Source organism: Falco naumanni, chromosome 4 (genome assembly GCF_017639655.2).
Source record: "Falco naumanni isolate bFalNau1 chromosome 4, bFalNau1.pat, whole genome shotgun sequence".
Classification (NCBI taxonomy): domain Eukaryota; kingdom Metazoa; phylum Chordata; class Aves; order Falconiformes; family Falconidae; genus Falco; species Falco naumanni.
In genome coordinates, this window is record NC_054057.1 from 95,739,549 (window position 1) to 95,760,514 (window position 20,966).

Consider the following 20,966-nt stretch of genomic DNA (forward strand, 5'->3'; position numbering starts at 1 on the left):
CTTCATATTTAGGCAATTAAATAATGGCTCCTGCGAGGAGATGGCGTCGCAGGTGCTGAGCACTCGGCTGCCTGCACCCGGTGGTTTCCCCAGGCTGCTGGTTTGGATCTCACCCACACAGCAGATCACAGCCGCTGACCTTCAGAAGGTCACAACTTCACATTTTTTTAATTTCTTTCCTATGATTTTTTAATTTTTAGCTAACCTTTTGCTTTGGCAGGACTGCAGACTTTTATCCCTTCCGTCATTTGAAGCCCAGCTGTAGCATATGAGCTCTGCGTGGGCTGAAACACCTATTCCCTGAGGTCAGCAACCCTTCCTTAGCGGTCTTAACACACTGCTCTACAACCAAACTGGCCCCTACCTGGCCATGCTGGCCAAAGGGCTTTCTTTGTCCACCTCCTGGAAGCCCTACATAATTTGACCGAGAGACCAGTTATGCTGGAGAGCCATCCAGGGGCAGAAAAGCTGCAATGCTGTGGGACAGGCTGGCATCAAAGCTCTCGTATTCCTTCCTACGGCAGCACGCAGATGGCACGCGGTACTGACCAGGGCAAGAAGCTTGTATATGTCTGAACTTCACTTGGCGGAGTGGATTATAACTTATTCCTGGGCTTAACACCTGCCTGGGAAGCATTAACAGCCCTCCAACCAAAACTTGTTGCTTTCTTCTTCGTAGTTCTTATTAATCTCAGGTTTTATTAAGTCTATCACATCTCTATTACTGCTGCCTGGTGACCTTGCTAGCTCCAACAAAGGGCGAAATGATAAAGCTTTGTGACCAAGTCCACGAACACAGAAATATTTCACCTGAACCTATAGTGCTATTATCGCTTTTAAGTAGAACAGGGCTATTTAAAAAAATAAAAAATATAAGCACATACATGGTGACCTTGCAGGGCTTGAGTGCTTTTTGAGAGTCGGGAGAAGTATATGAATCCGCAGCACCATTCATTACGGAAATCAAACCATCCCTCATCCACTTTTCTTAGCAAAATCCATGACTGTAATGGGGCCGCTACCCCAGGGATCGCCCTAGCATGGGAAGAGATCTTGTTTCAATGACATGGGGAGGCTGATTGACTCTTGGTGGGACTCCAAGAGCTGGTAACTACAAGCAAAAGGATGAAATCCAGCACTGGGCAGCTGAGCCGTGGGTACGTAGGGAGCACCTGCCTGGGCTTCGGCCACGATGGCACAGTGCTGGGTATCCACTGTGGATAAACAGAGATATCTCTTTTGTTTCAGCCTACACAAAATATCCAGGTGGCAAGCACATGGCTAGGGAAATCCTAGCGAAAGCCCTGCTTGAGAACTTTTTTTGAACCAAAGCATCTAAGTGGAGAGAGCTGACATGATACCTTATCACAAATATTGCCTGTCCTTCCCTCCTCTCCCTCTCCTCTCTCATAACCCCTGCTCAGCACCAAGGGCTGATAAGGAGGTGCTCATGTCATTTTGGACACCCTTGGGTAACTGAGGCATCCCCCAGGGTGGTCAGACACAACACCGGACCCAGAGGACCCAGGTGCTGGATTTCCTGGAAAGACCAGAGAGCATCTGGCAGAACCATGCTGCCACTGAATGGGCTGAGCATCTCCAAATGCAAACCGTGCCCGGGTACTGACCCTTTTATTTATCTGCTAAGCCCACGTTATAGAAACTGATGGAAAGCCCACAATGAACCTACCCAAGCATAAGGCACAAGGATAACCCCTTCGCTTTTTAGAAGCGAAGCCACTCGTGCAGGAATTCACAGTCTTGGGGCTCTGGGCTGCTTGAAGAACAAGAACAAGCCCCAGCACATGCCGTGGCAGCTCATTTCTCAGCAGCAAGGGGTGAAAACTGCAGCAAGAACATGCGAGCACAGCATGTGCAAAAAGACTCATGCCTCGCAGAGATTATTTCTGAAACCCGACGACAGCCTGCTGTTGTCCACACCAGCAACCTGCTCTTGTGCAAGCAGCTCTCTTCCTGCAGCGAGGGAGATGCCCAGCCGCTGGGGACTCCACACACACAAATTCCACTGCAAACTGCCAGGCAATGCACAACGTGCAATTCCGCCAGGCACTCCTGCCACCGAGCTTGGAGCAGGTAAAGCCTCCACCCCTCAGGGCACGTCCTGCCCTGGTGCTTCTGGTTCATCAGGCAATGCCTAAGCCAAAACTGAGGCTTGGCCACGACCTTGTTAACCCACTTGCTACCTGTCCTTGATAAAACCCACACCTCCCATCCTGTGCCTCAGTTTCCCCTTTTAGTGCTGTGGTACTTCGCAACTATTTGCAAGAACTTGAGATGGGTGGAGAGCCCTGGCTGAGGTCTTCTGGAGGCAGAGAAGGTTTTGATGAAGTTTGGACCAGACCAGAAGAGAACATTGGCAGTTTTGATTAACTTAAAAACTGCAGAATCGAACTCATTATTAATACAGCTTTACACCACTGCATGTTGTAAGGTGCTTTCTAAACCTGTCACTGCAATTTATCACGCTAGCAGTATAATAAAATACAGCTATAAAATTTTGGATTAAATGTTCAAGGTCAATGGTCGACTTTCAACTTCCCAATCTCTTCCTTGCTGCTTTAGCAGATGCTCTATTAAGCAGTTACAAGCTCTGGGAGAAGGTTTCTTTGGAGAAAAGACTCAGTTGTGGAGCATCTCCAGAATTAAATCTTCAGACTTTTCATCCAATTACAAAACAATAAATAATAAATAACCACGGCAATAAACACCCACTGGCTTCAGGATAAGGCTTTTACTTCAGAAATGCTCTCATTTTTCTTGTGTTTGCAAAAGGTAGCTCTCTGCTCCTGTCTTTGCAAAACAGAAGGTGATTCCCTAATTTTAACAGAAATTTGGGTGTGTAAGAACAGCACCCTGGAGATTTTGCAGGGAGTATTACAGCAGCAAATAGCGAGACCAAGACCAAGACTCCACTGCACTACATACTGAATAAAAACAATGTGTGGTCCTGATGCAGCTCAGCTTTTTACGTATTAAGGGACAACAAAAGCAGCACATATTTACATCTACAAACTGTACACATGCATGAGGCTTAGCTGCACAGCAATTACAAAAGAAAGAGCGAGATTCTTCAAAACTGGGGGTAAAAAAGGTCAGATGTCTCCTGCTCTAGCCCCAGCTATTAAAGCCTGTCAGCTGTAATGACTCTGTGTCGGGATCTGGTCTCTGAGTCTCACTCAGATGACTTCTGTTGTTTCATTACAATGATGAAGGGAGCATTTTGGCCACACAGTCACCATTAAAAAAACAAAAAAAAACAAAAAAACAAAACAAAAAAAAAAAAAAAAAACCCACAAAGCACCACCAAACTGAAAATGCAGATACTGTCCCTGGTATTAAATTATTCTCTCTATTCTGGCATATGTGCCAGAAAGCCAGCGCATTGTTCAAGCTCTAACAGTTGGCCGTAATAAAAGACATTACTTGTTCCCACGATCCTTACCACTCTTACAGCCTTAGAGGAGACCATAATAGCTACAAGAACATTGCCGCTATTAAATTAGTGGCATCAGTATTTCTTATTTTTTGAATGTTTGGCTGCTTCCCCTGATGCTGAATAGGGCAACTACATTACTAGCAAATTAATATTGCTTATCTTTTCTTTCCCGGGAGCTCAACTGCCTCCTGCTTTGCCTGAGTAATGGTTATCTCTGGGGACTCATCTGTGGCCTCATTTGAAATGTGTCACCCTTAAAAGCAGAAGGACAGCTCAGTGTGGTGGTGTGAACATGACATGGGCACATGGCCCAAGTCAGGGGGTGCCAAGGCCAAAGGCTTTAGTTTTTGCAGTTATATTATTTAAGATTGTCTTCCCGAACAAAAATCATCCCTGTATGTGAGGCAAGACCTTGGGAACCTTAGTTTTCTGTTGGCATAGCAAAGTCCAAGGAGGCAGTTTGCAAAAGGAAGCCCTGCCAAGGACATGCAGCAGCACAACAGGTGCCCTACGATGCTCCACACCTTGACAATGTTGGCGTGTCCCTGTCACCCCCAGAGCCCAATACCTGGGAGCTGAGGTGCAGCTGAAAGCACCTTCAGGGATGGATGACGACATCTCGCCTGGTCCCTTATGGACAGATCCTGGTTCCTTTTCTTTCCATCTGTAAAGACACCGCTCTGTAATACTTCTCTCATTTGGGGTAAGGAATGAGCTCTTCACCCATGAATAAAAAAAGTAGGAACACTGCAAATCAGAAATCCTTCTTTATTGGATTGATAGGGTTTCACCCTGCAGGATTTAGTCAGAGAAAAGCAATGTTCTCTCATGCTCCTCACTCACAAACCTCCCAGATTGCCCTCTGCAACTGGAAACATGGAATTGCTGCACATGAACACTGGCGAGAACTACAAGTACCCTATCATAAAGTCCAGGCTATCCACTTTACTGCACACTAATCTGTTTTACTGCTTGTATTATAGTGACAGAATTGTTTTCTGCAACCTAGTTCAGATTAAGAAACTGGGGGATAAGACACATTAAAACTTCTGCAATATATATTGCCAGAGCTTCGGCTGATATAAAACGGCTTCCTAGGGGAATTAAGCAAAAAGTGACGGGCAGAAACAGTCTCAGCTGCCGATTTTCAGTTTTAGTCTGAAAAACTGGAACTGCTCTGGTGCTACAAGCCAAAGCCTCAGGTGGTCGCTGTAAATCTGCATCCATGCTGTCAAAGTCAATAGAGCTACTCCAGTTGAGATTCGGGTTAGTTCATGTGAGTATTTTCAGAAAATACACTTAATTTGCATTATTTACAAAATGCAAACATCAGCTCCGTCACACAGTAAGCAGCACAGCCTAAAAACAAGTCCCCACACCAAGGACCATGCCAAGGAAATGAAAGACTCTTTCCTGAGGATGTTTGCAAACAAAAGCTGTTGTCAGCAAGAGCATCAGACCCTGCGTGCCCTTGCCAAGGCACCGGGTGGCACAGCTGCCCCCAGCTCCGGGGGATGGAGGGAGCCCACTTGGCCAGCCAGGTCCTTCCTCATGGGGGACACCCCTGTGCTTGGACACCAGCCTCACTGCCCTGAGTCCTGGCTCCAAAAGCCATGGCACAGCCCAGAGACATGGCCGAACACCAGGGAGGGGACAGCAACACTACAGTCCTTCCCTGAAGCCAACTGAGCAAACAGCGGAGCCTGTTTGAGGAAAGCTTTTGATCTGCATGGCCACCCTCCAAATCACTGCCCTTTACTGCTGCTGGAGCAAGGGGAAGGAGTGGACTTGAGGTAAGTTTGTGGCTTTCCTTTTGTGGCTGTGATGCCTGCACCTGACACCAGCAATTGCACCATTTGGACCCTCCAGCCCCCCAGGACACGGACCCAATGCCTCACGTAGGAGATGCTCGGCACCCCTGACACGGTTCCCACCCAGCTGTAGGCTGCACCCTGCTGCATCTCCACCAGCCTGCAACAGATCTGCCTCACCGCGGATTTGGGAAGGGAGGGGAAGGAATGGACAAGCCATGGCAATAATTACCTGGTTTAGTAACCCTACCAGTTGCTCAGGACTATGTTGAAAGCTTACTTTAGCATTTTTAGAATTTTTTTTTTTTCAGGAAAGATGAGCAAAAATTCAGAATTAAACTATTTTCTCATTTTTCAGCAAAGTAAATCAAGCCTTGCCACACAGGCATCCTAACAGCACTAACAGGCACCGCAGCAGAGCAAGTCTTTGGCAGCTTACAGGAAACCGGCGCCCCGTTCCTTTAATGAGAATTTCCGAATCACTGAAGTTGTTCATAAGTCAAACCCGCTCTGGCATTAAATGCCCAGTCAATCAAATTAGACGTATTAAATACGCTCTTGGGCACGTGCGTTTCATTTGCTCCACGTTCTGCTAACTCCCACCGCAGCCCCATCTGCAGCCACTGAGCAACTCGATGTCTCAGCCCGGATCGCTGCAGAGAAGGATGATCAAACGGGCATAAATCTTATTCGGTAGCAGAACAGAGGAGGGGAGGACTATTAAATGGACATAACTCCCAGCAACTGCAAAGCAAGTGGGAAGGTACAAAGGTGCAATCACCTACAATTAAGCCGAACAGTGCCCAGCTGTGTCATCCCCCATATTACTGTATAACAGCATAAGGGAGGGTGAAGTTACAGCTCCTTGCAAAAACGCAGGAGATGCTCAGTTAATTGGGATAAAAGTCTACTACAATATCTCAGGTACAGGGCACATGGCACTGGCTTGAACACTTGGACAGAAGAAAGTGGGTTGGAAAGTCTGCAGACGGAAGGCAGAGGTGACCAGAGCAGCATTTCATCTGCTCCAGCACCAGCTCGTTGGCCATGACCTGCACTCAAGCCCCCAACTACACCCCAGTGAGCAACTTCAGATGCTGTCAGGTGCAGGGTTAATCTGCAGAGTGCATTCCTCACTCGGTCATGGTCAGGCATGAAGCATGTCTTTCCATAGCGGAGGGTGGGGGACACGATTTTGTAGAAAGACAGAGCAGAGCTGGCAATGACCCACAGGAGCAACCAGGGAAACCCTAACCTACAGGTGTTGGTGCATTTATTGCAGCGTTACAGGACAGGCGATGGGGTATTGCTTCAGCACATGGCATCTGTGGAAGGGACGTGATTTTGGGGGCCACTCCATCAAGGTCTCCCACCATCCCACTGCAGAACAGGATTTCCCACTGTTTCACTGTAGATGATGGTGGTTGAAATAAGATCGTCACCATGGTGCCTTCGGCCCTGGCTAACATCTACACAAGACTGAGTGCAATGGAAGAACAGCATGTCCCCAGGAACAAGGCTCACACTGTGCGATGTCCTGAGCTACTGAGAAGTTAGAGAGACATGTTAGAGACCCAGTCATCGGGGAGAGCTGCAGTGCCTGCTCTCCATGGGACATATTTAGCACAGTCACCTGTATTAAAACTCCAACCACAGCCTTCCCAGCAAGTGATGTCCTAATTTTAGCACCAGACCACGAGATTTACAACAGCCTCCACTCATTCACGTAGCCTTGGTACCAAACATTAGCCATCTCTTTTTGACTTCCAGACCATGCAGCTTCCTAGACACTTATTTGCAAGCAACCAAACACACCAAAGGCATAGGCTGCCAACTTTTCCTTTTTTCCCACCTGACTGCTTCAGAGACCTTCCACATAATTTACCCCAGACCTTTAAAACAGCATTTAAGTAGCGTTTAAATGACAAGCAGTCCTTTCACCTGCCTCCCTGCTGCAATCTACTTGCTCCTGTTCAGCCTGTACAGTGCCTGACTGTTTCCTTTTCACTGTAGACTGCTTATTTCTATTGCTGGGGCTGAGACAAAAGTGCTTTTCTCTGCATTTAATAGAAGCCCTAGCGGAAATCAATCCCAAAGCCACAGCAGTCTCCAGGGCTCAGGCTCAGTACCCTGTCAGGGAGGGCAAGGGGGTGCCTTGGGGCAACAGCCCTGGCTTAAGAGAAGGATTTCTTTTTCTGAATTACTGCTTGGGTTTTGCCCTCAAAATGCTCACATTTGTGGGTTCTCAAATAGGTACTCAGCCCTTGCAGAGCTACTCTCTGTGGGACCAAGCCTTTGCAGCAGTTACAATAGAGCGCATTACAATAGACTCTGATTTGAGCATCACTTCCACTTTACAAACCTTTACAAAGCATCTTTACTTTCATTACCAACTGTGCTCTCCAAAAAGCACTACAGTGCATTATTAAGGAAAAAAAAAATCCCTTTTTAAAAGCAAAGAATATTTTCAGAATTGCTTTAATTGCCAGGATAAATATTGATGAAGTTTCTTCCAATCACAGGGCGTGGTTCTTGTCTACCTCCCCCTGCAGATTTAATCAAAGTCTGCCCAAGTTTTTCATTTTGTCATGAAAGTGATATCAAAGTCATAAAAAAGAGCAAAGTTATATGCGCTACTTTGCAGATTATAAGAATGATTGACTCTACCAATTTCCTTGCTGTAATTATAAGCTGCCACCATAAACAAGCAGCTACTTCGTTTATTGCTCCACTACATGCTCACCTTTGGCTGAAACCCAGACCTAGCTATTTCACACCAGCTTATTCTCAGGGCTTTTTCACTGATGCCCATGGAAAGCTTTTGTAGGTAACCTGATTTCTGGGTAGGGGAACACCACTGCTGCCCTCAGCAACATGCCAGGTCTGGGCCGTGCCAGTACTTCACAGCCTCTTGGGTGCAAAGTTACCAACTTATGTCAAAGCAAGGCAGGAGGATGCCAGAGTCTCTTCAAAACAGCTTGCCCATCCCCTCGTTACTCAGATACAAGCAACAGGGCTGGTGCTGCCTGTCCTTGGGGGAACCGAGGTGCTGTGTGACAGGGCCAAGGCCACACATTGTTGGCAGTGTCAGAGAAAGCCCCTGACGCAGCCTGTGCTGCAGCGTGGCCAGGGAAGGGGATGCAGCCATGGGACACACTGTGCAGCTCTGCCTCTGGTGCACAGAGGGTATTGTAGTCCTTCAAAAAGGCTCCTGCATAACACTGTGCCATGATTATTGAAAGAAGCCCCGTTTTGAAAAGCTACAAAGGTGCTACAAGCCCACCTGGAAATTAAGGGATTGGCAGCACAGACCTGGTCATAGACCACAATTTCAAAGGTGCGTGGAGTCCCCCACGGGCCAAAAGGCACCCAGAGGGGTCAAAAGATGCCTGGATCCAGCAACAAACATGGAAAGCACCTGGCCTATTTGAAAACCCCAGCCAGCACCAACTTACCTCCAAAACCTTCCCCTTAGACCCTTTAGGCTCCACATATGACTTGTTTCCCCAAACAACACTGGAAACATGATCAGAAAAGAAACCTCTTGATACCACCGGTGAAGATGGGCACTGCTACCTTCCCTCTCCACCGGCCCAGAGCGGAGTTTTCTGGCTTATTTCTGCTTTTACAGCACACCGCACCGCAGGGGCTGCTGCGGGCTTACTCACCTGCGCCGTACGTCGTGGCCAACATGATCGAGGAGACCCACGCGACCTCACTATAGGAGGTGCCAAAGAAATCCTGGATTTCTTTGAAGAAGATGGCTAAGCCTTTGGGGAAGGCGTACGCGAAGCCGATAGAAACGAAAGCGCCACAGACCACCGCCCAGCCCCAGCCGCCGTCGGGCGGGCCGGGGGCTTGCCCCGCGTTAGCCAGAGGTGGCATGGCCGGGCTGGGCGAGCGGGTGGCCAGCGCTGCCGAGGAGCCCTGGAACACAAAGTGCGAAGGCGCAGGGTCAGTCCCGGCGGTGCGGCCCCCCAGCTGCAGCCACAGCATCTCCCCAGCGCTGCGCCCACCTCCCGTTAGCCCCGACGGCGCGCCCCGCCGCGGCGCTGCCATTTAACGAGGCGGCTGGCAGCTGTCCCCGGGCTGGGGGCGTCACAGCGGGATGCTGCCAGGAGTGCCCCGTGGGGGTGGGTGTCATTAAAAACAGCGGCTCCAACCCGCAACACTCATGCGTGCCCGGGCCGCCCTGCAGCCCCCGCCCACGCGTGGGACCCCGCACCCACCTGCTGCAGCGCGGAGCCGGCGGCCACTGCCCCCCACACACACCACACCGCGCGGCTGCCGGGGCGGGGGGAGCCGCCCGCACCGCCCCACGCAGGACCGGCCCCGCTCCCACGCCCGCAGCCGCGGTGCGGACCGCAGCTCCGCCGGGTTCCACCTCCCTCACCGCTTTTCCCTTTCCCCCCTTATTTTTCCTTCCCCGCCACCCCACCCCCCCCACCCCACCCCCCCCAGCCGAGACACTGCGGGAGGCAGCAGCAGCAGCACCCAGCCACCCCACGGGCGTTAATTAAACCATCCTCGGTTATTTAAATCAGAATTATTTCCACCCCCACTCTGCTTCCACCAGCATCCCAGCGCTTTTCTCCTCCTTACAAAGCTGCCGGCTGCTCCTGGCCCCGTACTGCCACGCGGTCACAGGCTTGTGCTGCTGCTCCCCGTTCCCTGTATTTTCTAGTTTTTACGTCGGAGTCCGTTTGGGGAAGCGTTGGCCGTGTTTGCTTTTGCTGGAAAGTTGCGGTTTCACTACCAGACATGCCCCTTGCTCAACCTTGCCTCCCCCTGGCTTAAGGAACAGCCCCGTGGGTCTTGGAGGAATAAAGCCACCTGCCTTCCCGGCCTCAGTTTTGGGGAATTTCATACAGAGATGGCAGGTGAGTGCCAGCACCCTGTCACCTCCTGCTCTGCCGCCAGACTCTGGGAAGACTGTGACCTTCCTCCTGTGTGTACCCATGAAGGCGCTTAGGGACATGGTTTGGTGGTGGACTTGGCAGTCCTGGGTTCATGGTTGGACTCTATGATCTTAAAGGTCTTTTCCAGCCTAAACAATTCTATTATTTGGGCAGATTTTACAAATCATTTTGGCAAAAAAATAAAATAAAATAAAATGCCTGCAAATCAATTATACTACTTGCATTGCAAGTATGGCCTTTCATTCCCTGTTCTTCTCAGCAGAGCTTCCATTCCCCCTTGGCTTCCCTGTTAAGGCTCAGACCAACTCTTTCCTAATCTCTTCTGAAGCTGGATTCAGCCTGTTTTCAAAAAGAGACAGCCTAATGCTCAAAAAAAACAAGTCACACTAATGAGGTGCATAAAAATCATCTGGTACTGAAATCTGCATTTAAACACATTTTTCTTTCCTCTTTCCAAGCCAAACCCCAGGCATGCAGCGATGTCGGGGGGGGGGGGGGGGGGGGGGGGCTGTGCCTGTGGCAGGAGGTCCCTGCCTGCCCCCACCCTCTGCACGGGGGTGCTGGGAGCCCTTCCCAGGTAGTTGGGGAAGGGAAAAGTCCCTGTGCTTGCCAGGGGCTCTGTAGGGGCTTTGCCGCTGCTGCTGGGCCAGTACACAGCTCTTCCCTCCCCGGAAAGGGGAGACAAAGCTGGCTGCTGGGGGCTGCTGTTCCTTCTCTAATTTCCAATCAACACCACGACTGTAACAGCGGTATCACTTTTGGTTCAGGTACAAATACATCAACCTGACGAAATGAGCAGGAGCTCCCCTCCCTGCTGTTTCCACCCTCCCTCCAACACTCCCAAGCAGACCCTGTGTCTGTGTGTAGAAAAATCCCATTTTTTCTACATAACGCAATTAAGCAATAATGGAGAGGGGGGAAAAAAATCAGTCCTGTGCTCAGTAATTTTCCTGGCACAGTTAATTTAGAGCTTTAAAGATCTCCTTACGGCATGTCTGTAAGGTGTTTTATGACTACTACTCCTTTCTTCCTATAAAACTGAGTAAACTTAAAACGACCAGAAGACCTTTACTCTCAGGAGCGGGGTGACCTGGCACGTTGTGCTTTGGTACCGCCCAGACCTGCTTTATGTGCCGTAAGGGCACCTGCTCTTACTCCATCGCTTCTACAATGTGCAGCACGGCAAGCACGAAGGTGCAGGGTGCAGCGGCGGGTGGTCTGCCGTGGTGGGAGGTTTGGGTTAGTGGAGATTTTCTAGTAAACAGGAACAAAGTTTGTTTCAGTTGGTAGTTTCTGTGTTCTGCCAAAAATAAAAAAATGGACCATATCTAAATAAACACACCTGAGATAGAACTTGGGCACATCCTTAGCAGTGGCGTGGAATGCGGGGAGAGCAGATGGAAACCCGCAGGAGCAGAGGGATGAAGAAGCTGGTACATCTCAAGCCATGACCTCAGCTGGAAGAAGGGAGTTTCCTTCTGCAGAAATACTAAATTTGGTGTCACGTTAAAGATCATCCTCTGCAGCAAACTCTGGTGTGACACCTTCTGGGTAAACATTCACACAAACTGGTGGCAAACTCAAAACTGGAACAGAAAACCAGCGGCAGCACGAGATACTGGAGGCAAACAAATGATTTCTAAAGATGTCTGAAAACAATTAGTCTTTGCCCTCGTGTTGCTGCTCTGAAGAGATGCTCCCAAGCAAAGCACGACAGCCTGAGGGCAGGGGGTGGGCCTGACAGTAAAATCCTGGGCTCACTAGGTCAAAAAGGACTTCCTAGCGATTTGGGGAGGCTTGGGCTCATCTCGCAGGAGCTGCTGACATGATTGCTCCCCCTCCATTTCAGGAGCACAGGCTCCCCCCAGGGCCGGGCTCCACTTACTCATCCACAGCAGCAGACTCTTCCTGCAGGGCAGGATTTTTAATTTGCTGGCAAGCGGCAACAAAATTGATTAAAATTGCTAAATACCTTTTCAAACAACTCATTTCCCTATCTCAGTCCTCCATGTAAATAAGTGACTGCTGTTGTATTCCCAGCGCTCCACTCCAGAGCTGTTGAAAGGAGGGGGGCAAAGTAGGGAAAAGGGGCCAAGAGCAAGGCAGAAACTGACATTTTTCCTCTTTCCCCAAAACGGGCCCAATTTCCAATCTTTGCAAAGCTTTCTGTGACAGTTCCCATAGATATTTCAAGTAATGATTTTTAAATTAAATTAACTAGTGACCTTCACTTACTGAAGCCCGAGGTTTAATGAACAATATCTAGAATCATGGAATCCTAGAATGGTTCGGGTTGGAAGGGACTTAAAGACCATCTAGTTCCAACCCCCTGCCCTGGGCAGGGACACCTTCCACCAGACGAGGCTGCTCCAAGCTCCATCCAACCTGGCCTTGGGCACTGCCAGGGATGGGGCACCCACAGCTGCTCTGGGCAGCCTGTGCCAGCGCCTCGCCGCCCTCACAGTAAAGAATATAACGTCACAAAGAAAAAGTGACTAGTGTTGACAACTTGAGTGTTTTATCTTTTCCTGAAAAAAAAAGCAAGGAAAAAAACCTTAGGCTCCTCTGAGAATGGAAAGCATTTCTATCTATTCCTAGTGGACCACTCTGGTATTTGGAAAGAATTTTGTTCAAAGCCTTTTACGCAAGGCATTTGATTGCAGCCAAAGGTAGGAGCTACAACTCTATAACCCCAACAATGTTTTTCCTTCATTGAGTCTTTGAAAGCGAATTAAAGGCTTTAGAAATTGCTTCCACATTAAAAAAAAAAAAAATCCATACCTAGCTCTGCTGCGTGAAAACAGCATCTGGTAAGTGAGCATCTGAAGAGGCAACTGCACTTCTTTAAAGCATCTGTGATTCTCACTTCCATGTCATACCCATATTTTTCAAAACCATTCTGTTGTCATTTGCCGTTTGCTCATAAAATGCACTAGCAGTGAAATCTAATCCATAGTCACAATTAAAATGGAGTTTCTGAATTAATGAATGAGATTATAACTAGCAATTGTCTGCCAAACCGAAGGGCTGACCCCGTGGCCCAGGACGTGATACGTTATTTTCCTCCATATAATCTTTCTTCAGAGAGAGATATCCCAGCCCTCCAAAAAACAGGCCCACACATTTATGTTCCTAATAATATTAACTTCTTCCAAGGGATCAATCCATACTAATATAGGTTATTACTTGGGAAAAGGTTTCAATTCAGCAAAATTCTCAGCTCTGGACCCCAACCAGATGCAATCACAAGATACAAGCCTGGGGACGGATCGATAGTTCCCTCCCCAGCGAGTGCAGAATTACCCTTATACCCCCACGTTGTCCTCGCTGCTGAGCGTGAGCGGGCTGATACGACACATTCCTCAACATCTAGCCACAAGACCTCCAGCATTCAGGGATTTACCACCAGTATAGTCATGCTCGAGGTTTTAATTAAAGGGAACCTGACTCTGCCTGGCAGCTGTCAGAGCCCTGAGCAGTGGGAGGGATGCGGGCAGCCCCACCAACACGGCACCCACACATGCTCCAAATGGGGCTTGTGGGTCACGCATGGTCAATCCGCAGCCCTTGACATCCCTGTGGCTATTACAGGGGCATCTTTAATGTCCACGCAGCCTCTTCACCGCTGCGTGAGATGCTCTGCTGCGGGCAGAGCCACCAGCCCCACATGTCCCTGTGCTTGGCGATGGGGTGACACTGCGCAGAGCCAAGGGACATCGGTGCTGGCACGGCTTGGAACCACCCAGGATACTGGCAGAACCTCAAGGCTCTGCTTTCCACCAAATAACGTTTTACAAGGGGGTCAAGGGAAGGTCAAAACAGAAAGTTATGAAATGTCAAAGTTGCTTTTTGCTAAACCCCAGTATTAATAGCACAGAGGCCAGGCAGGCAGAGGGATTCATAGGACATGAAATAACCTTCTCCAGAGGCAGCAAAGCTCTTAGATGGCTCCAGCCCTGCGGCCATGCTGTCAAACCAGCCAGGTGCATGAAGCATCGCTGCTGGATGTGCTGGTTTCCTGGAGATGATAAAAGAAACCGAGCAGTGACATCACTTCTGTTTTTCCCTTGTTGCAGGAATTTAATCAGCAGCCCAAACCAAAACATTTGTGTTGGTAAAAAGATGGCTACAATTAATCTAAATCTAATAACTGGAATGTTTTAACTGGGGAATTAAAACAAATTATTCCTTTGCTATTGTATCTTTGTCTCATTTACATTTTAATCCCAATAGGATCTTTCTCTGTTATATTTGGAAAATAACTCCATAGAAAGGGAAAAACAACACCGTTGAAGTACTCAAAGATGCATCAAGAATTTAGCTATTAACTTTTATAGCAGAAGTCTGGCTATGCCAAGCCCTGAACAATGGAAAATTAGGATAAATGCTGTGTTTTTTTCCAAACGCTGCTGAATGCAGAGCCTGGTGGCATTTCAGATTGTGCACACACACAGAGGCAAACAAACAGCTGGGTCAGAAGGTTGTGTTGAAGATGTAATTACACATTAACCAGAGCAGAGCAGGTCACTCTTTCATTTGTACCGAAAGCAAAGGGGACGCTTTACTGGTGGACACTGTGTGCAAAGGGAAACCTCTGCCTTCCCACCCTGTGGCTCTCCACTCCCAGGCTCAAGCCTGGCTTTCCTTGCTGTGAGGTTTTACCGCAGGATAACAAGTTCATACATTTTTGCTCAAGGTAAACCTGTCATGAACAAAGGCACTTCAGTGTTGTCAAAGTAAAATCAGCACTATAGCCCATCTTATTCCAGTTTGCCTTACGTGCTTGTCTTATTTTGAAGCAAAAGCACACACACACAAAAAAAATTACCTATGTCTCTGCCCTATCAAGGATGGGAAGTCCCGGTAGACACGAACTGTGCCACACAGGTACCACTTCGCAGATCCCCAGTGCTCTCACAGAGCAGCTGATCCTACCAGGGGTACTTGGTTGCACCAGTAACCAAGTCAGCAGCTTCCTCCACCCCAGAGCATCTTCTGCCACATTCAGCCAACTTATTTAGTCACTGCGTAATCTCAGTTTTACCTAAAATGATTATTTTCATGTGCTCCTGTGCATCCCTTCGCTTAAGAAGATGTGATATGATGATAACGTACTAGAAAGGCAGAATCCACCTAAACCTTCAGAGTTGTTTGCAAGGGCAGTGTTTGCCCCTCCCTTGAGTTACCCCAACATATACTCCACATGTTGCCTGCTAGATATCTTACACCTGTTTGCTTATGAAACTACTGCACCAGATTTCTCACCCTGGATTAATTTAGCTGATCTACAGAAGGTCACAACTCACAAACACGGAGTTTCTGGGTAGTGGATGCACCCACCTTGCACTGTAACCCAAGCATGTGGGCTTGAGCTCACCTCCACTGAGCCCATGGGTCTCCTGTGGCTGCTGCTGGAAACATTTTTGTGAGAGTTTCCTTACTCACTTCAGGGAAAAGGAACCAGGTTAGAAAAGATCTACAGCTTAGACTATCAAAACTAACCCAATGATTCGTGACTGCAGGGTCCAAACACATCGAGGCCCTCCACAAGCACCCTCTCCAAGGCATGGCCATAAGCAGTTGTGACACAGCTGGTCCACAAGACCACTGCTGTCTCCAGCCCATCTCCAAGGCTGTCCTGCCACAAATAAACTCTCAAGTAGCTGCCGACAGGCCAGGAAAAGGATGACCTGCCTCAGGGCTGCCTGAATAACTCTGCAACAAGGTGGAGAGCTTTAGATCTCATTAAACCCTCCTGATGTTTGAGAGAGGAGAGATGTTACAAGTCTACAATGAAGAGCAATTCCCACTACAGAACAGCAGAAAGCTGGAACTGCACAACGTTGGCTGAGCCTGAATTGAGGGTCAGTGGCTTGGGAACAGAAGGACGTCACACGGGTGTGCAGGTACTCTCTGGGACACTGTTGTTTGCAGATCATAGTACCCTGAGCCTTTATATAACACAGGTATTTTCCAAAAAATATTAACCCCACCTCACCCAAGTTTTAAGGTATTAGAGGGACAGTCAATTCAAGCTACAGAAAACTGTCATAAGGAGGCAGCTGGGGCTTTGTTGTTTGTTGGGGTTTTTTTCCCCCCATCAAATGAACTGTTGTGACAAGCGATCATCACTCCATGGAGGCTTCTGCTCTCAACGTGAGCTCCCCCAAGAAATCTTCCTCTAGGACTGTAGCATTCACTATCAACATCAGTATCAACAGATACTGCTGTTTGCTGCACATATGTAGGGCACCTTTGGTCTGCTGCAAGAACAAGGGTGCACCGAGCAGAAGCTTGTCACCAGTGTGGCTGCTGGACACTGCAAAACAGTGGGTGAGAAGCAGGAGTGCAGGATCCAGTCTGCAGCTGCTCTGAGTGCAACCAGCTCCCCTTCGCGGGGTGGAGGAAACCCAGCAAGCTCCTTCATCACCTTTCAAATTCACTTAAATGCCATGACACTGAAACAAGGAACAGAATCAAACATGGGAAGAGATTAGCTCCTGCATCACACGGTGTGGATAGCTGTGTGTAACATCACTCGAGGCTGCTCAGTCTGTGCCCTTAACACAAGGTGATGCAATACACAGTGTTACTGTAGGTAAACTCGGCCGGGCTCCTGTGCCTGCATTTTCCGTGTTGCTTTGCCATTCTGGCTGACCGTTGTCCAGCAGATCAAGCATGATGCTTTAGTATTAACTTTCAAGGTCTTACACAGATTGTTCTTTAGGAGCTTGTTGAACTTTTGACACTGTACATCCATGTTACCCCACAAGATCAAAAGAGGAGACTTTTGGTCCAAGTGTAGTATTTGCTCAAGCTTGCTGTAATCCCGGGTTTACAGACTGACCTTCCCAAAAGCCCCCTAAGTGCCACAGAAATGACTCCTCATAAGACAGGCTTCAAAGATGCAGGTCTTGTTTATAGGGCACTCCGTCACTTAACACTCCCGGAGAACTTTGTGAATCCCAGTGTTTACAGGCACAGAATTAATTTCTAAAGCTTCATTCAGTTCTCAGCCCCTTTTCCTAAATGCCACTCTTGGGGCTGAAATCTGCCACCAGCACTATAGATCAGCAGACCAGACTTTGCAGCTGAAAGATGAAATCCTGGCTCCAACAAAGATGATGGCAAGGTGCCTGCTGGCTTCAGCACAGCCAAGTTTCACCCAGAAACAAGATTCAATGTTTGTTGAAACTTTTTTTTTATGTTAATTACTCTAGTGCACAGAAACACATGTTGTCCTGAATGACAACTTTGTATACAATTAGCTGTAGCATTTCTGAGCATTGTAAAACTAAAGTTGAGGTTTAAAGGTGTAATTCTCTCGGAAGAGAGCCCCTGCAGGCCCTCAACCATTCTGGGCAGGCTTCGCTGGTGCTTTCCCCCTCCCTCAAACACAGCGTGCAGCTTCACTGGCTGCTACAGAATTGCCTTAGACTTACGCTGGTGTAGCTGAAAGGAAGATCAAACTGAGTATTCAATTACTTATGCACTCAAAGATATTTATTCCCAGAGATGAAACTCCTAAATCTGTTATTATTGCCATTCTCCTTTCTATTACTATTAGCATGCTGCTGCTTTCAGATCTATGGAGATGTCAACACCATTTACTGGAAACAACAACTGAAAGATGAGAACATGACAGGGAAATGTTTAGAATTATGAATCATTCACAAGAACAGAGGACATAATTGATCTTCCTTAATTATAGAAGAGTCTATAATCATTACATAGGGATTTTTCCTAAGACTCTTTTTGCGATTTATTTCTTTCATAGGGTTTTGTTGTTTGGTTGTTGGGGGTTTTTTAACCCAGATGCTATAGTGATCTAAAAACAGAATGAGGTGAAGAGCAACAGCTACCAGCCCGCAGGACAGACCCCCAGGAAGGAAAGTTGCTCTTACAGCAATGAACACAGGTGTCTGAAAGCACCAGGAAAGGTGGGACAGGACCCCCCCTGCCAGCACTGAGTTCTGAGCCCAAAGTCTGCGTAAAGGTAAATGCAATGCTGGAAAGGAAAAGCCATCTTGCTTCACAGCATCTCATATTTTCCTGCTTATGCTGACACCCTCCTGTCATTACATGCGACATCTGGGAAAGTCAGGCGCTTGCACACGTGGCTGTAGTTTATAATGACAGCTCTGCAGCAAGAAGATTTCATAGAAGTCTGTATTTAAAGATGGGAAGATCAATAATGAAACCCCCAAGTTTTATACTGTAACGACTTCTTTCTCCGTCAAGATCACTGACAGCTGTTCCCTTGCTGTAGCCACCTCTGTATCTTTGGGTGTCGAGGGCTCTACCTCAGGGAATGAAAAGCCAGAAATCTCAACCAGTCTGAGACATCTAACATTTGGTGCTCAGTTCCAGACACCCAGTTTTCAGAGGCCCTGGACAGCCACTACCTGGGAAAATGAGTCTAACAGCACCGCAGCCTGAACCCCTCTTCAGTCTCTCGCTCAGACTCCGTCAGCCCTTCTCAGCTCCTGACATCAAACCACCAGACCCAAACAGCGGCCAGAGGATACACATTCATTGTTTCAAGGGGAAATGGGTGCTCAGCAGATTTAATAACCCTGGATGTGAACCTTTTGGTCCATCTGCAGCAGAGACCAGAGCGCAGCCAGCCCAGCGAAGCCTCCTCGCTGCCCCAGCCAGACCTGGCAAGGCTCCTTCTGCAAGCAGGGGAGGAAGCCACCCTTCACACCTCTCTGGTCACGGACATCCCAAACCCCGAGCGTGCCCCTCAGCCCCGGTGGGTGAGCAACACCGGTACCTGCCTGCCAGGATTGGGCTGAGACCGGCTGCTGGTTTGGCGGCAGTAGGAGCCTCCAGTCTCCCTTAACGAGGGCTGGATTTGAATTGGTAAGTAAAAAGGCACTTGCTCCTGTGCCAGCTTTGCAAGGCACACAGTCATCTTGGGCGTCGCATGCTCAATAGCGTGAGGCATGAGCTATCAAAAGAGTAAAGACACAGGTTGCCCACAGAGTCACAGGCATTGCTCAGGGCACATGTATCACTGTCCTGAGTGCCAGGTGAGCCTTACAGAAATTTTCTCCTTTCACCTTAATACCTCCATCCCATATTGGATGAAAAAACAGCTTTTTTTTTTGTTATCATGTAAAACCAGTTGCTAAAGTACATGAGATGAGTGTGCGTGACCCAGGAAGCCCCCAAACTGCACTGTCTTGAAGGCGATGGGGTACCGAGAGGATCCCTCCATCCCCAACTTCTTTGTAATTGTCTTCCCCAAAGTGTATATTCGTGACCTTATTTGAGGAAGAATACAGGTTTGGGCAGGTGTGAGTCAGCGCGGCTATTCTTGTGTTCTTAAGTTTCAATCCTTTTACCTCTCACCCTTGCAAAACAAACCAAGAACTCAGAGCCCCGCAGTAACCTCCAGCAGCCGCACCTCACAGGCAGCAGCAACCTAAAAGCAAAATGGTCCTCTACTAACCATTAACAGCAAGATACACACCAGCTACTCAGATCAAAGTGGCAGACTGACACCTGGCATCAGTATCTGAGGAAAACATCCCTCTGAGAATATCCACTTGATGATTTCATTATGAGGACAAGCAACACCTTCCCACAACCTTTGCACAACAGTGACTTTTGCAGCCAAGGTGCAAGTACCCAATGATCGTTTTAACTTGAAGTAACTGGTGGACACATTTGTTCTTTCAGAAAGCGTCTGCAGAGAGAAGTCTAAAACATCATCCATTAATAAATTACGTGCAGCAAAATTTTAGCAACAGGATTAGGGAAGAACAGATTTACACACTATCTCAAGATTTACGTGCATGTATGCCATGGCTGTTCATCAGCCAGACTCAGGTTTTGAGTTTCCAGCATCTTCGCTACAATCATGAGTGCAAATAATATATTTTTTGTTTCCAAAAGAACGGCAAGAATAGAAACAGAACAAAAGACATAATACTAAATATGCTGAAACAACTGTCCAAGACTCAGATGATTACACCATGGCCAAGCCTCCACCCCCACACAGCAGGACTTCTGATGAAATGACAAGAATTGATGACATCATATGTTATCGAGAAATTACTCAGCAGTATTTGTTTTCTGTTTTGCCAATGTACGTCATCAGAAAACAGAAAGCCTAACTTGCAGTTAGAGCTTTCCAAGAACTTTCACAAAGAAATATATTTTCCCCTCCCCTTTTGATGTAGAGATCCAACCTGCTCTTTTCCAAAGAAAACCACTGTCTTGCTTCACTTACCTCCTCCGTAGGTGGTAGCACACATGATGGATGTTATCCAGGCAATCTGGCTGTAGGAGATGCTGTAAACAGCCTGGAGCTCTTTAAAGTAGATTGTGAAAGCTTTCGGAAAGGTATATGCAAAGCCAACTGAGATGGAAGCTCCAAACACCACTGCCCACCCCCATCCGCCGTCAGGGGGCACGTAGCCCAGGTCTGAAGGGACTGGAGGAGACATGGTCAACCTGGATTTCACAGAAAATCCACTTTGCGGTGTCCTGCAGAGCAACGGATAAGTGGTTTTTTACAGAATATGTGTATCATGTAATTAGGCATTATTTTAAAGCATAGTAAAATAACATAGAGGTACAGAGGATCACCCACTCTTCAAGCCTTGATCTTTTGCTGGCCGTTAACAGTCCTGTTGTCCCATCTAAACACAACCAAAGTGACCCTGCCCTCTCCAAGAATCCAGTCTGGCCCTTCCCCCTATATTTTAAATACATACCCTCAAAATACCGGCACGGCTTTGTGTTCAGGGACAAACTTCATTCACAGCC

At 48.0% G+C, this 20,966-nt stretch overlaps 1 protein-coding gene across 6 annotated transcripts in view; it reads right to left on the bottom strand.

Annotated features, from left to right (window-relative positions):
* Positions 1-20,659, bottom strand: part of LOC121086131 (monocarboxylate transporter 2-like) — a 38,975-nt gene extending 18,316 nt beyond the window's left edge. For 2 of the 6 annotated variants that reach the window (XM_040589396.1, XM_040589400.1), the window contains exons 1-3: positions 10,106-10,280; positions 8,937-9,195; positions 4,026-4,121 (exon numbers count right to left, since the gene is read on the bottom strand). In XM_040589396.1, coding sequence (XP_040445330.1) covers positions 4,026-4,121; positions 8,937-9,195; positions 10,106-10,246 — 496 coding nt within the window. In that variant the 5' untranslated portion in view covers positions 10,247-10,280. Of the gene's footprint in view, positions 1-4,025; positions 4,122-8,936; positions 9,196-9,870; positions 10,078-10,105; positions 10,281-20,427 lie in introns of those variants that run through there. The other 4 variants (XM_040589399.1, XM_040589397.1, XM_040589398.1 and 1 more) reach the window with 3 other exon arrangements.
* Between the last annotated feature and the right edge of the window lie 307 nt (positions 20,660-20,966).